Source organism: Somniosus microcephalus, chromosome 9 (assembly GCF_052327205.1).
Source record: "Somniosus microcephalus isolate GS21.2 chromosome 9, FLI_Smic_1.0, whole genome shotgun sequence".
Taxonomy (NCBI): domain Eukaryota; kingdom Metazoa; phylum Chordata; class Chondrichthyes; order Squaliformes; family Somniosidae; genus Somniosus; species Somniosus microcephalus.
In genome coordinates, this window is record NC_140995.1 from 28,426,769 (window position 1) to 28,439,510 (window position 12,742).

At 45.2% G+C, this 12,742-nt stretch overlaps 1 protein-coding gene across 1 annotated transcript in view; it reads left to right on the forward strand.

Annotated features, from left to right (window-relative positions):
- csmd1b (CUB and Sushi multiple domains 1b) overlaps positions 1-12,742 on the forward strand; it is a 1,295,488-nt gene that overhangs the window by 646,827 nt on the left and 635,919 nt on the right. The window contains exon 21 of the mRNA XM_085996460.1: positions 940-1,142. Coding sequence (XP_085852586.1) covers positions 940-1,142 — 203 coding nt within the window. The remainder of the gene's footprint in view (positions 1-939; positions 1,143-12,742) is intronic.

A 12,742-nucleotide genomic window follows, 5' to 3' on the forward strand; every position in this document is an offset into this window, starting at 1 on the left:
GCAGTGCATGTCTCACCTCCTGACTCCCCAAAGCCTTTCCACCATCTACAAGGCACAAGTCAAGAGTGTGATGGAATACTCTCCACTTGCCTGGATGAGTGCAGCTCCAACAACACTCAAGAAGCTCAACACCATCCAGGACAAAGCAGCCCGCTTGATTGGCACCCCATCCACCACCTTAAACATTCATTCCCTCCACCAATGGCGCACCGTGGCTGCAGTGTGCACTGCAGCAACTCGCCAAGGCTTCTTTGACAGCACCTCCCAAACACGCGACCTGTACCACCTAGAAGAACAAGGGCAGCAGGCGCATGGGAACACCACCACCTCCAAGTTCCCCTCAAAGTCACACACCATCCTGACTTGGAAATACATCGTCGCTCCTTTATCGTCGCTGTGTCAAAACCCTGGAACTCCCTACCTAACAACACTGTGGGAGTACCTTCACCACATGGGCTGTAGCGGTTCAAGAAGGCGGCTCACCACCACTTTCTCAAGGGCAATTAGGGATGGGCAATAAATGCTGGCCTTGCCAGCGATGCCCACATCCCAGGAACGAATAAAAACAAATTCTTTCACAGGCAGCACTGCACAACAGTTCGGGTAATACACTGTTGTTACCTTAGGCATGTAGAAACTGGGTATAGAACAGTGCAGATCCAGATTAGTGCTGTTCTTTATGAGAAAAAAATAGCTCCTCAGAACAGGTAGTTGTTTAACCATGGCAATAAAATGGATAGCCTTTCCCACAGCTGTAAAACTGTTAAAAATAAAGTGAGTAGTTGAACAGGATGGAAATGCTTGCTTTCGATTTCAAAGCAGCTTTGTAAATGTATGCTTTAATAATGGGATTTAAAGCTCAATAGCTCACCTCATTAGAATAAACTGTGAGAGCTTCTTCAGGTCCTTAATTTTTATACATCTCTCTTTTTTTTGCAGCCTTCATTTTATTGTCTTTGACACTGAGGCAGCACATGACATCCTGAAAGTGTGGGATGGGCCAGTAGAAAGTGACATGCTGCTGAAGGAGTGGAGCGGCTCCTCACTACCTGATGACATCTACAGCACATTTAATTCCATAACACTCCAGTTTGACACTGACTTCTTCATCAGCAAGTCGGGCTTCTCTATTCAGTTCTCAAGTAGGTGGCAGTTCATTATTTTTTCCCATATCTGCTTCAACCACATAGACATTCATGTCTTTTGACAAATCCTAGAGCACCCGGATTTAGAACAAATAAGTCTAGGAAATATTGGAGCATTTAAAAGTCCTTCAGGGGAAGAAGGAAATAATAAGTTAAATTTACATAATGCCTTTCACATCCTTAGGACATCCCAAAGGACAATCCAAAGGCTAATGGAATGTTGGTCTTTATCTCAAGGGGCTGGAATACAAAAGGGTGGAAGTTATGTTGCAGTTATATAAAGCTCTGGTTAGACACCATTTAGAGTACTACATTCAGCCTGGGCACCGCACCTCAGGAAGGTTATATTGGCCTTGGTGCAGTGCAGATTCATCAGAATGATACCGGGGCTAAAAGGGTTAAATTATGAGGACAGGTTGCATAGACTGGGCTTGTATTCCCTTGAGTATAGAGGATTAAGGGGTGATCTAATTGAGATGTTTAAGACGATTAAAGGATTTGATAGGGTAGGTGGGGAGCCCAGAACAAGGTGGCAAAACTTTACAATCTGAGCTAAGCCGTTCAGGGGTGATGTCAGAAAGCACTTCTTCACATAGAGGGGTGCTGGAAATTTGGTGCTCTCTCCCCCAAAAAGCTGTTGAGACTGGGGCTCAATTGAAAATGTCAAAACTGAGACTGATAGATTTTTGTTAGACAAGGGTATTAAGGGTTAGAAAACCAAGGCAGGTAGACAGACTTAAGATACAGATCAGCCATGATCTAATTGAATGGTGGAACAGGCTTGAGGGGCTGAATGGCGAAATATGTTTGAACTGCAGTCCCTGTTGTTATGTAGGCAAATGCAGCAGCCAAGTCAGAACATGATAGGGCATGTGAGGTCTTGAGATAAAGGTCAACATTTCATTAGCCTTTAGTTGGCTATGTCCTAAATATAATTATTGTTCCGCAATAAAGTTATGAATGTGTTACAAAGTCAGGTTCATGAGTTGTGTAAGAGAAAGGTGCAGCTAAACTCCAAACTCCTTGGCCCGGAATTTGCGAAGCAAAGGCGACCGCTGCTGGCCCCGAAATACGCTCTGCACAAGGATCTCACGATCCCTGTGTCGGGATCTTCATGTTTTCCAACCTTCAATTCAAATCAACGGAAGTTAATGGGGATCCCCCTTGTGCGAACTGCTGTGACGTCAACAGGCTGTCTAAGCAGCCAATCAAAAGGCAGAATTCTCACAAGACAGCGAACAAGCAAGTGGGTAAGCTCTTAAAATTCTATCTTTTTAAACAGTTAGAGAGAGCAAAACAAAGATTGGGGGAAAAAGCAAACCTGAAATAAAGGGGGACAAACTTTAAAAAAAAAAGTAAAACATTTTTTTGAAAAGTTCCTTATCAATTTTAATTTTTATTAAAATGGACAAATTTCACACTGCACAAAATTAAAATTTGTTTTCCAGGCCCTTAACATTTGTTTAGCAGTAATAACACTGTTAAAACCCCAGTTACACATAATCCGTTTGGGTCTAACTTTCAGTGGGGAATGTAACCGCGTATTTACTGCGGAAGAGCCGAAGTTTTCGTCAGTTTCCCTGATTTGGCTGATTACACAGACTGCCGGCTCTGTGGGGTGGGCAGGGGGGTGGGCGGAGATGCGTGGGGGGCGGTACAACGCAGCCTGTTTTGGAGCTGTCGATGATGGACCGCAAATTCAGGATTCCCGCATGCCAAATCCTGAAGTTGCGGTCAGTTTCAAAGGCGAACTGACGGCGAATGCTGCCAGTTCGCCGTCATCTCGCCTGCAAATTCCAGGCCACGATCTTTCGATTTGTTGAATGGTTCCAGTTGGGCATCTAAAATAAGTATTTAAAATGTCTTCCATGTTAAACTTTTTATTTTAGAAAAAGAATTGCATTTGGCTGTATAGCCATTAAATATAAAGGGGCAGCACGGTGGCATAGTGGTTAGCACTGTTGCCTCACAGCGCCAGGGACCCGGGTTCAAATCCAGCCTCGGGTGACTGTCTGTGTGGAGTTTGCACATTCTCCCCGTGTTTGCGTGGGTTTCCTCCAGGTGCTCCGGTTTCCTCCCACAGTCCAAAGATGTGCGGGTTAGGATGATTGGCTATGATAAATTGACCCTTAGTGTTAGGGGGATTAAATACGTGGGGTTACGGGGATAGGGTGGGATATGTGTTGGTGTAGGGGTTACGGGGATCGGGTGGGATATGTGTCGGTGCAGGCTCGATGGGCCGAAATGGCCTCTATCTGCACTGTGGGGTTTATGTGATGATTCTGTGAAGTCCTTCAGCCATCTCCTATTCTACAGTTCAAACTGGTTGGAAGCAGCCTGGGTGAAACATTTTGTCCACCAGTTACGCTGCCCTGTTGTACTCTTGTTGCTATGAATTAGGACAGTGGTCTATGGAAATTCATTGAAATATAACAGGAATGTGAAAAAAAGTCACACAGCCCATCTAGCACACCCTGCCATTTATAGAACATGCTGAGACATCTCCCTCCTGTCTTGACACAAACGTTTACTTCCTTGTGGAATCAGGAAATCGCCTTCTTTATGAGCCCACATTTTGTGAACTAGTTTGCTGAAGTGACCAGTTTGAAATGAAAAGCAACTGCAGCCTGTAGTGTCCACAGTCTTAGCAGCAGATGACACAGCACCAAATTGTTGCTAATACCTGAGCTTTGCAAGTTATATAAAGACAAAGCAGGGAACTTTATGCTGCTGCTTAAGCGCTGGTTATTTTGGATTACTTAGCTCATAGCTACTTTTCCTGCTTTACCACTAAAAAAAATACCAAGATTCCCCTCTTGATTTTTGGGATCATGTCCTCTCTTTCTGTTTTTATTTACCCAATGAGAATGGAGTCAGCCGCCCGAGTCAGCCATATTGTACCCTTTGGATAATATGGGGTGGATTTTCCTTCGGGAATCTGCCTGTTTTAGGTAGTCCTGTTGAAAGGAAAATAGGGGTGGGGAGTTCTGCTGCCACATCCCCACCTGTAAAATGAGCTGCCAAACACCACTGATGTCATCTTCTTACCCATTGCCTTCCCCACTGTATGTAAATGACTGCAAGGGAGAGGACGTGGAGACTGAAGCCCATTTGCCACCTCTGTACCTCCAACAGAGACAAAAATGGGTAGGAATTCTTGGATGGAAGGAAAGAACCTCAATCTGGTCACCTCTCCCTTTCCTATCCACTCCAGCTGCCAGTTTTTCTGCAGATAGGTTCTTGCAGAACCGCGTTAAGCCTTCCTGTCTGGCACCTTTAAGGGGCTTCCAGCCTTTTTAACAGTCGTCCCACCCAGCACCACATTATCTTCATCAACAGCAGTAGATTCCCTCTGAAGAGTGGAGACAACAGTGGTAGCCCACTCTGCATGTAATTTACCTCAAACCAGGAAAATGGGTCAGAGTCACTTCGGGTTCACATCGGTAGGCAGAGGTCCTGCCCTCCCTCATTTCAAGGAAACTCTAAGCTTAGTACTCCTTGATGGATTTAGTGAAAGGTGATCATTTGACCTGTGAATTTTCTAATATTGACCGCTGCCTTTACAAATGTTGATGGCTTATGAAAAACCATGTGGTGAGGGAAGTTATAGTCAGCATCAAGCATTGCCCCTTGTGAAGTTTAGCAGATGGTGAACAAGATACATACATGCATCTCCCCAATGTCCCAGCTTGAAAAGTGGACTCATTATTATACAGTGTGACTTTTTAATTTGCCAAACTAATGAGCTCCTGTAAGTAATGTTTCTACATCGTGCTGATTTTGATGTATTTGAGGGGAAAATTCATATTGTGGGCTCACATTGAGTAGTGCTAAAGCAGGGCCAATTTTGTGCTGTGGTCTCAGATCCACTACAATTGGGTCCAGATCAATCAAGTTACTTTCAATTAAATGTTATCCAAGAGAATACTTTTATTCCACCTGCTGGCTGGAGCGTGAAACTGACTTTACAAATCATTGTTATAATGCATTACACCAACTCAGTCCTTCAGATGCCGATGTTGTTGATTCTTTCGTGTTTTGTAAATTTAAAGTCAGCATGTCCGAGTACTGCTTCTGATTTGATAGGCAAGTCAAAACTATAGATTAGAGGACAGAACTCTGCTGCCCAAATGAAATCACTATCATTGAACTTGTCAAAACTGACTGAATATTGCCTGCAATACAAACAGGCATGTATAGTCCTCCTTTTTCCAAGAGAGTTGCTTAATCTCTTCGATCCCTTTGGAAAGATAATATGAATTTATTAAGGAACTACTGGATATATTCATCACTCCCTTGCTTCCAGTGGGGAACTGCGTAGAAATGCAGTACAGGTCAGAGAATTGGCACTGCCGTGTTCCAGCCCTATCTCTGAATCATGCTCCCTTCGAGCATCACTCCCTTGTGTCAAATATAAATCAGATAATATTGAATATTCCTAGTGATCTTTAGATGGTTGGCATCTCTAACGATTCAGCACTGACCTTTATGCATTTGGTCAAGGTGAATGCTAAGCTACACTAGCTTGCCCAGAAAAAGCAAGCCTCCGACCTAATCAACTGCACCTCCAGTGTTTGTAATGATTGACAGCTGCAAAAAAGATTACAGGGATACGTTTGTAAGTCAGCTACAGAATTCCTGATCATAGTCCTGGTTAATAAGGAAATCTTAAGACAGGCTTGTGGATTGCTTCTCTGAATTTTAAACTGGGTTTTAAATCCAGTTAAAACATTACAAATAAAGTGACTCTTAAATCTACATTTCAGCATTTTTTTTCTTAAAATAATGTACTTGAAACTGACTTTTTAAAAATTGTTTCAGTGATTTTTGTTTCCATCAATCTGAACATGTTAGTATTAAAGCATGGAACATTTCAGGCAACCAGACCCTGCATCGAGTTATTCCCAAGTCAGCTATAGATGCAGAGTAAAGCTCCCAAAACTCTGCTCCAATTTCCCTCTTGTATCGTGCCAGCGCTTTGAGGAGCAGCAGGTTGTTTGACTGTGAAAGACATAAGAATTAACTTTAATCGTGTCCTCATAAAATCGAAAGAAAGAATAAGCTTGTAGGAAGAGTGCACCTTTCACCTTCTCAGGATATCACAAAGCACTTCACAATCAATTAATTAATTTTGAAGTGTGGTCGGTGATATTATGTAGCAAATGTGGCAGCCACTTCACTCACAGCAAAACTGCAATGAAATAAATAATGGGTTCAAATCTGTTTTTCTGGTGATGTTTGTTGAGTGATAAATGTTGGCCAGGACACCAACATAACCACTCTTGCTTGTCTTTGAATACTGCCGCGGGATCTTTTACATCCAACTGAACAGCAGATGGGACTTTGGATTAATGTCTCATCTGAAAGACAGCGGTACAGTACTCCTTCAGTGCTGCACTGAACTGTCAGCCTAGATTATGTGCTCAAATCCTGTAGGATCAGGAATGGGAACATTGATTGACTTTCCACCTACCTAGCTCAGGCATCACTAAGACCAATTGCAGTGACCAACTACTGAGATGAAGGTAAGGTGGCAGATAGAATATAATGTAGGGAAATGTGAGGTTATTCACTTTGGTAGGAAGAATAGAAAAACAGAATATTTTTTAAATGGTGAGAAACTTTCAAATGTTGTTTTTCAGTGAGATTTGGGTGTCCTCGTGCAAGAAACACAGAAAGCTAGCTTGCAGGTACAGCAAGCAATAAGGAAGGCAAATGGCATGTTGGCCTTTATTGCAAGGGGGTTGGAGTATAAGAGTAAGGAAGTCTTGCTACAATTGTACAGGGCCTTGGTGAGACCACACCTAGAGTAATGTGTACAGTTTTGGTCTCCTTATCTAAGGAAGGATATACTTGCCTTAGAGGCGGTGCAACGAAGGTCCACTAGATTGATTCCTGGGATGAGAGGGCTGTCCTATGAGGAGAGATTGTGTAGAATGGGCCTATATTCTCTGGAGTTTAGAAGAATGAGAGATGATCTCATTGAAACATACAAGATTCTGAAGGGGATTGACAGGGTAGATGCTGAGAGGTTGTTTCCCCTGGCTGGAGTGTCTAGAACTCGGGGGCATAGTCTCAGGATAAGGGGTAGACCATTTAAGACTGAGATGAGGAGAAATTTCTTCACTCAGAGGGTTGTGAATCTTTGGAATTCTCTGCCCCAGAGGGGTATGAATGCTGAGTCTTTGGGGTGATTTTGCCAATGGGGACGTGATGGAGGCGGGACTGCTGCTTGTCGGGTTTTAGTCGTGCCTCCATCGACGTCCGGCCAACCCACGCTATTTTCCCTTGATTGACCTTGTTAAGCCCTCCCAGCGGGCTTAGCAGGCCAATTGAGGGAAAGCCAGTTACTGGTGACGTCAACGAGTGACGTTTCATCTGTCAAGAACTTTGACAGATGAACTGTCATCATTCGAGAGCTCTGTGAAGCTGTCAAAACACTTACAATCTGTCTTCTAAGTTGAGACCTGGGACACAGGCTCACTTAGAGATCTGTCCTAAGCAGTGGCCATTCTGCTTTCTCTGCCGATGAGGTGAGAGACTCCCGAGGCCTGAAGGGTTGAAGCCTGGAGGAAGAAGCAAAGGTAAGTAAAGCTTTTAACACACTTAAGACTCACCTCACACACTTACCTCTCCACACTTGCACCCATCACTCACCTGCACACTGGACATCTCGGCCCCTCCGACCCCCGCAGACCCACGGCTCGCCTCGCTGACCCTGGCGCGGTTCGGAGCCATCGGGAAGCCCACACTTTAGGGTTCAAAATAGGGATTATCCAAAAAACTGCCTGTGGTAGTTAACAGGCAGTTAATTGGAACTATTCCCCTTCCCACCTCGAGAAAGCGGCTCCCAGCACGGGTCGGGTACCCGCCTCCTGGGAAGATGGCACGGAGGCGGGTTGGGGGAGGGATGGGTACCCGGCCCCAGATTCTGCCATTTTACCGGCAGTCCTGCCTCCATACCCGCCTCCCCAGGGCTGGCAAAATCGCCTCTTTGAGTATATATTCAAGTCTGATTTTTGGACTCTAGGGGAATCAAGGGATATGTAGATCGGGCGGGAAAATGGAGTTGAGGTCGATGATCAGCCATGATCTTATTGAATGGCGGAGCAGACTCAAGGGGCCATATAGCCTACTCCCGCTCCTATTTCTTATGTTCTTATTAACTAAATCAGTGCAAACCTCTAATGAAACTTATGAATTTGTGGGCTATTTGGCTTCGTACTACACCAAGAAAGTGCCTTTACCCATTAGGCAATTGGAGAAGCAAATCTATTTGCCTCAGCCATTGCATATTGGGGCTGTTCATTAATATTTAATATAACAACTTAAACTTACATAGTGCCTTTAATGTAGTAAAATGTCCCAAGGTGCTTCACAGGAGCGTTAGCAAGCAAAATTTGACAACGAGTCACATAAGGAGATATTAGGACAGATGAACAACAGCTTGGTCAAAGAGGTAGGTTTTAAGGAGTGTCTTACAGGAGGAAAGAGAGGTAGAGAGATGAAGAGGTTCAGGGAGGGAATTCCAGGGCTTCGGGCCTTGGCAGCTGAAGGCACGGCTGCCAATGGTGGAGCGATTAAAATCGGGGATGCGCAAGAGGCCAGAATTGGAGGAGCGCAGAGATCTCAAAGGCTTGTAGAGCTGGAGGAGGTTACAGAGATAGGGAGGGGGCCAGGCCATGGAGGGATTTGAACACAAGGATGGGAATTTTAAAATCGAGGCATTGCCAGACCAGGGGCCAATGTAGGTCAGTATCAAAATTCAACAAAACTATCTTAGATAGCCATGTATTTCAATTTTAGTGAATAATTCTTCACCATTTTGTTATTTGTAAATAGCTTCTTTTCCCCACGGGTAAATATGCAGGGATCAATGAAAAATAAAAAGAGGAATTTACAAGCTTGCCAGCATGCTGACCTTTGCAAACATGAGCAAATCAAGTGGAAAATAGAACACATACTAGCTGCTTAGATTGGGTAACTGCGTGTGAAAATCTGAAGGTCATTTGTTCATTTACGTACTTGGTTAGCAAATTGACATATTTGTTTGATTTTGTTTGAGGGCTGTGATGAATTGTTATTTTTATTGGGGTTATGTAATGAATGTAAAGAAATGTGTTTTGAATGTTTGAAATTATAATCATAGCTATGTAGGAATTCCCACTGTACAGACAAAAGAACATTGGAAAATGTTCCAAGAAATTCAACAAGGATAGTAATGGGCCTTAAATCAACAAATGAAGAAAGGCCAAGGGAACTGAGTGTGCCCTCATTGGGGAAAAACATGAGGTAGAATAGAACTTACACCAGAAATTCCTTTGTGGTTTTCAGTGTGAAGGGAACTAATAGGAAGTGAAGGAAATTGTGGGCAAAACATAACTTAGAGGGTCAGCTTAACCTAACCCGCCCAGCAGGATACTGAAGGGATCAAATCGTCTGCCCCATTTACACCACACCCAAATTTACTTTCCAGTGAAGCACCTGAAATGTAAGAGAGGGACAAAGGTGAGCTTATAGTGTGCACAGAGAGCAGAGAGAGGAGTGTGGCTGCTGAAATGAGGGTGAGATAGAAGTAAAAAGGGAACAAGGTGTGAAGAAACCCTGCACAATATCTCCTCGAGTGTTACTACTTGCCATAGCCATGACTGGCCCCTGGCATGCTGGCTAACACATCTTCCTTCATTGGGGACAGGGTGTCCGGGCAGGATCGGCCTCCTCCGGCCACCACCTCCTGCCTCATGTTGTGCATGACCTCCTGCAAGAAAGAAAGGAGTGTGAAAGTGACAGCCTTGTGAGGTGTTTTGAGAATATGGTTGTCATGTTCGAATGGTGCAGATGTTGTGTGCAAGATGTAAGGTGTGGGGAAGTGAGGATTGCAATAATGGTGAGAGTAGAAGGTGCAAAGTGTGTGAGTAGGATGAAAAGGAGGTAGAGTGAAATGTGGTGCAGTGATTTTAAGAAGGTGAAGGGATGCGGGGGACGGGAGTATTGTGCATAGTGTGACTGCAGGTGTGAGAAGAAGGTAATTGATGTGAGAGGTAAGAGTCATACCTTGACAACTCCGGTGGGCTCATTGTAATTTTTTTTGATATTGCAGCCATGTCCAGGAAGTGAAGCTCCTGGCATTATCCTCCTCAGCGACCACTTGCCACTGTCTATGGATGTGCTGCCTGGAGGGCTTTCTGCCTAGGGTTTTAAATCTAAACAAATCAAACTACATAGGTATGAGGGGCGAGTTGGCTAAGCTAGTTTGGGAAACTACATTAAAAGATATGACGGTAGACAAGCAATGGCTAGCATTTAAAGAATTAATACATAATTTACAACAAATATACATTCCTTTAAGGCACAAAAATCCCACCGGAAAAGTGGTCCAACCGTGGCTAACAAGAGAAGTTAAAGATGGTATTAGATCAAAGGAAGAGGCTTATAATGTTGCCAAAAAGAGTAGTAAGCCTGAGGATTGGGAGGATTTTAGAATTCAGCAAAGGAGGACCAAGAAATTGATAAAGAAAGGGAAAATAGAATATGAGAGTAAATTAGCAAGAGACATAAAAACAAATTGTAAACATTTCTATGGGTATGTAAATAGGAAGAGATTAGTGATAGTAAACGTGGGCCCATTAGAGGCAGAGACAGGTGACATTTATAATGGGTAATAAGGAAATGGCAGAGACATTAAATAAATACTTTGGGCTGAATTTTGCCAGTGCACAGAGTGCGGGTTTGGAGGCGGATCTGTGTCAAAATCAAAATGATTGACAGTGGATTGGGAGCCCACTCCAAACCCGCCTCTTTGTAAGTTTCCAAAGTGTCGGGTCTGCGATTTCAGAATAAACCCAACACCAAGCGGCAGGGGAGGCATTAAGATTGTTAAATCCTTGTTAAATGCTTGTTAACTACTATTTTGCCAGCCTATTTCTATTTTTACCACTTTTTAGCTAGATTCATGACGTTCGGAGACCACGTCAGGTAAGTAGGTTGGGATCTCTATGGCCCCGATTTTCGGCTTGTGTGGGAAATGGTCGGGTTTCCCCGAATGTGGGGTTTCTGACACACGTAAAAAAGTGTCAGCCAGCTCCACGCAATTTTCCCTCAAGTGGCCAATTAATTCCCAGCATGTGGGAAGCCTTGCTAATTGTCCAATTCGAGTCAGAAATCCCCACAGTATGATGTCATCATTCGTGGTGCTTCCAAGGTCCATAGCAAGCACTGCATCCTCTGAAGGCTTCCAAACGAACCATACAGGATGGCAGAGGAGCCTGCAGCAGCTGTGGCCAGTGCCAGACCCCGAGCTGCCTCCAAGTTCAACGAGGCTTCACTGCAGGCATTATTGGATGGGGTTAGGGCCCACAGGGAGGTCCTCTTCCCTAGGTCAGGGAGGAAGAGGCCTCCCACTGAGACCAATGCTGCATGGATGCAGGTGTCAGCAGATGCCAACTCGCTGTGAGTCACCAGAAGAACCTTGGCATGACATCTCTAACTCCTTTCTTTACTCCCCCACAGTACCATCCAGAGCCCCCGTCCTCACTGTGGAGGAAGAAGAGGCTGTGCAGCCAGACTCCTCAGAGGAAGCTCCAACCTCTGAGGGCGCAGCGTCAGCAGAAGTAAGCGCACCCAGCACCAGCGCAGACACTCACACCTCGGGGGGACCTTCGGGACATAGAGTAGTGTTGTCACCTGGTGTTTCAAAGCTCACAAGTGAGCCTCAGCAGATTCTGGAGACAGGGACAGCAGTGGAGAGTCCTCATCGGAGGGCGCAGGACTCTGCCAGCTCAGCTCAGCTGCGCTGCATGTTGACCCTCTGCCTCTGGGTCCATCCGCAAGAGAAGAGGTGATGGATCTCCATGCACAGATGCAGGAGTCTCTGGCAGGTTTTGTCTCCAGGGTCGCTGCGAGTGTGGAGCGAATGGAGGAGTCCATAGCGACCATGAGCAGAGCCTTTGTGGAGTCATTGGCGCATGAACGCATCACCATGGAAAGGTTGGCAACCTCCATGGAGGAGATAACTCGCCAGGGTATGGAAAGCATGGTGAGTGCTCATAAGAGAATGACTTTTCTTGAGGAGCATTGGCCATCTGTTGAACAGAGAAACCAGATCTTCATGGAAGTCCTTCTGAGTAGGAATGCCAATGCAGAAACGGGTCCCCATGGCCCCCTAAAGCGCAGCAAGGTGCTCTCAAGCCACTTCCAAGCGTTGGCCCCTTCTGGCCTGTGCAGCTTCAGGTGAGTGAGCAGCAGCCTGGTGCTCCTGGTGCTCATCTGCTGTTCCTGGTTCTGCGGCTGCCGCCTCTGCTGCTGGAGATCCTCCAATGGCAAGAAGGGAAGGAAAAAAAGGTGTCCCATGCTTCTCGTAGATGCCTCCGCTGAGGAAGCGCTGAGTGAGGGTGGCGAGAGGGGCTTCCCAGGAGATCGCATTGGAGAAGTGTGTGAGGCTCCAACCTTCCACAGCTGTGCCTAAGCCTTGAAGAAGTAGCCCCAAACCTGCAACAACAAGGTCCTTCAACATACAAGTGCTGTCCCTTTAAATCGCAGCTTCTCCGATTGACCTGCAGCTGACAGCAAGCAAGCCGGCAAGCTTCACGCCAGGTCTC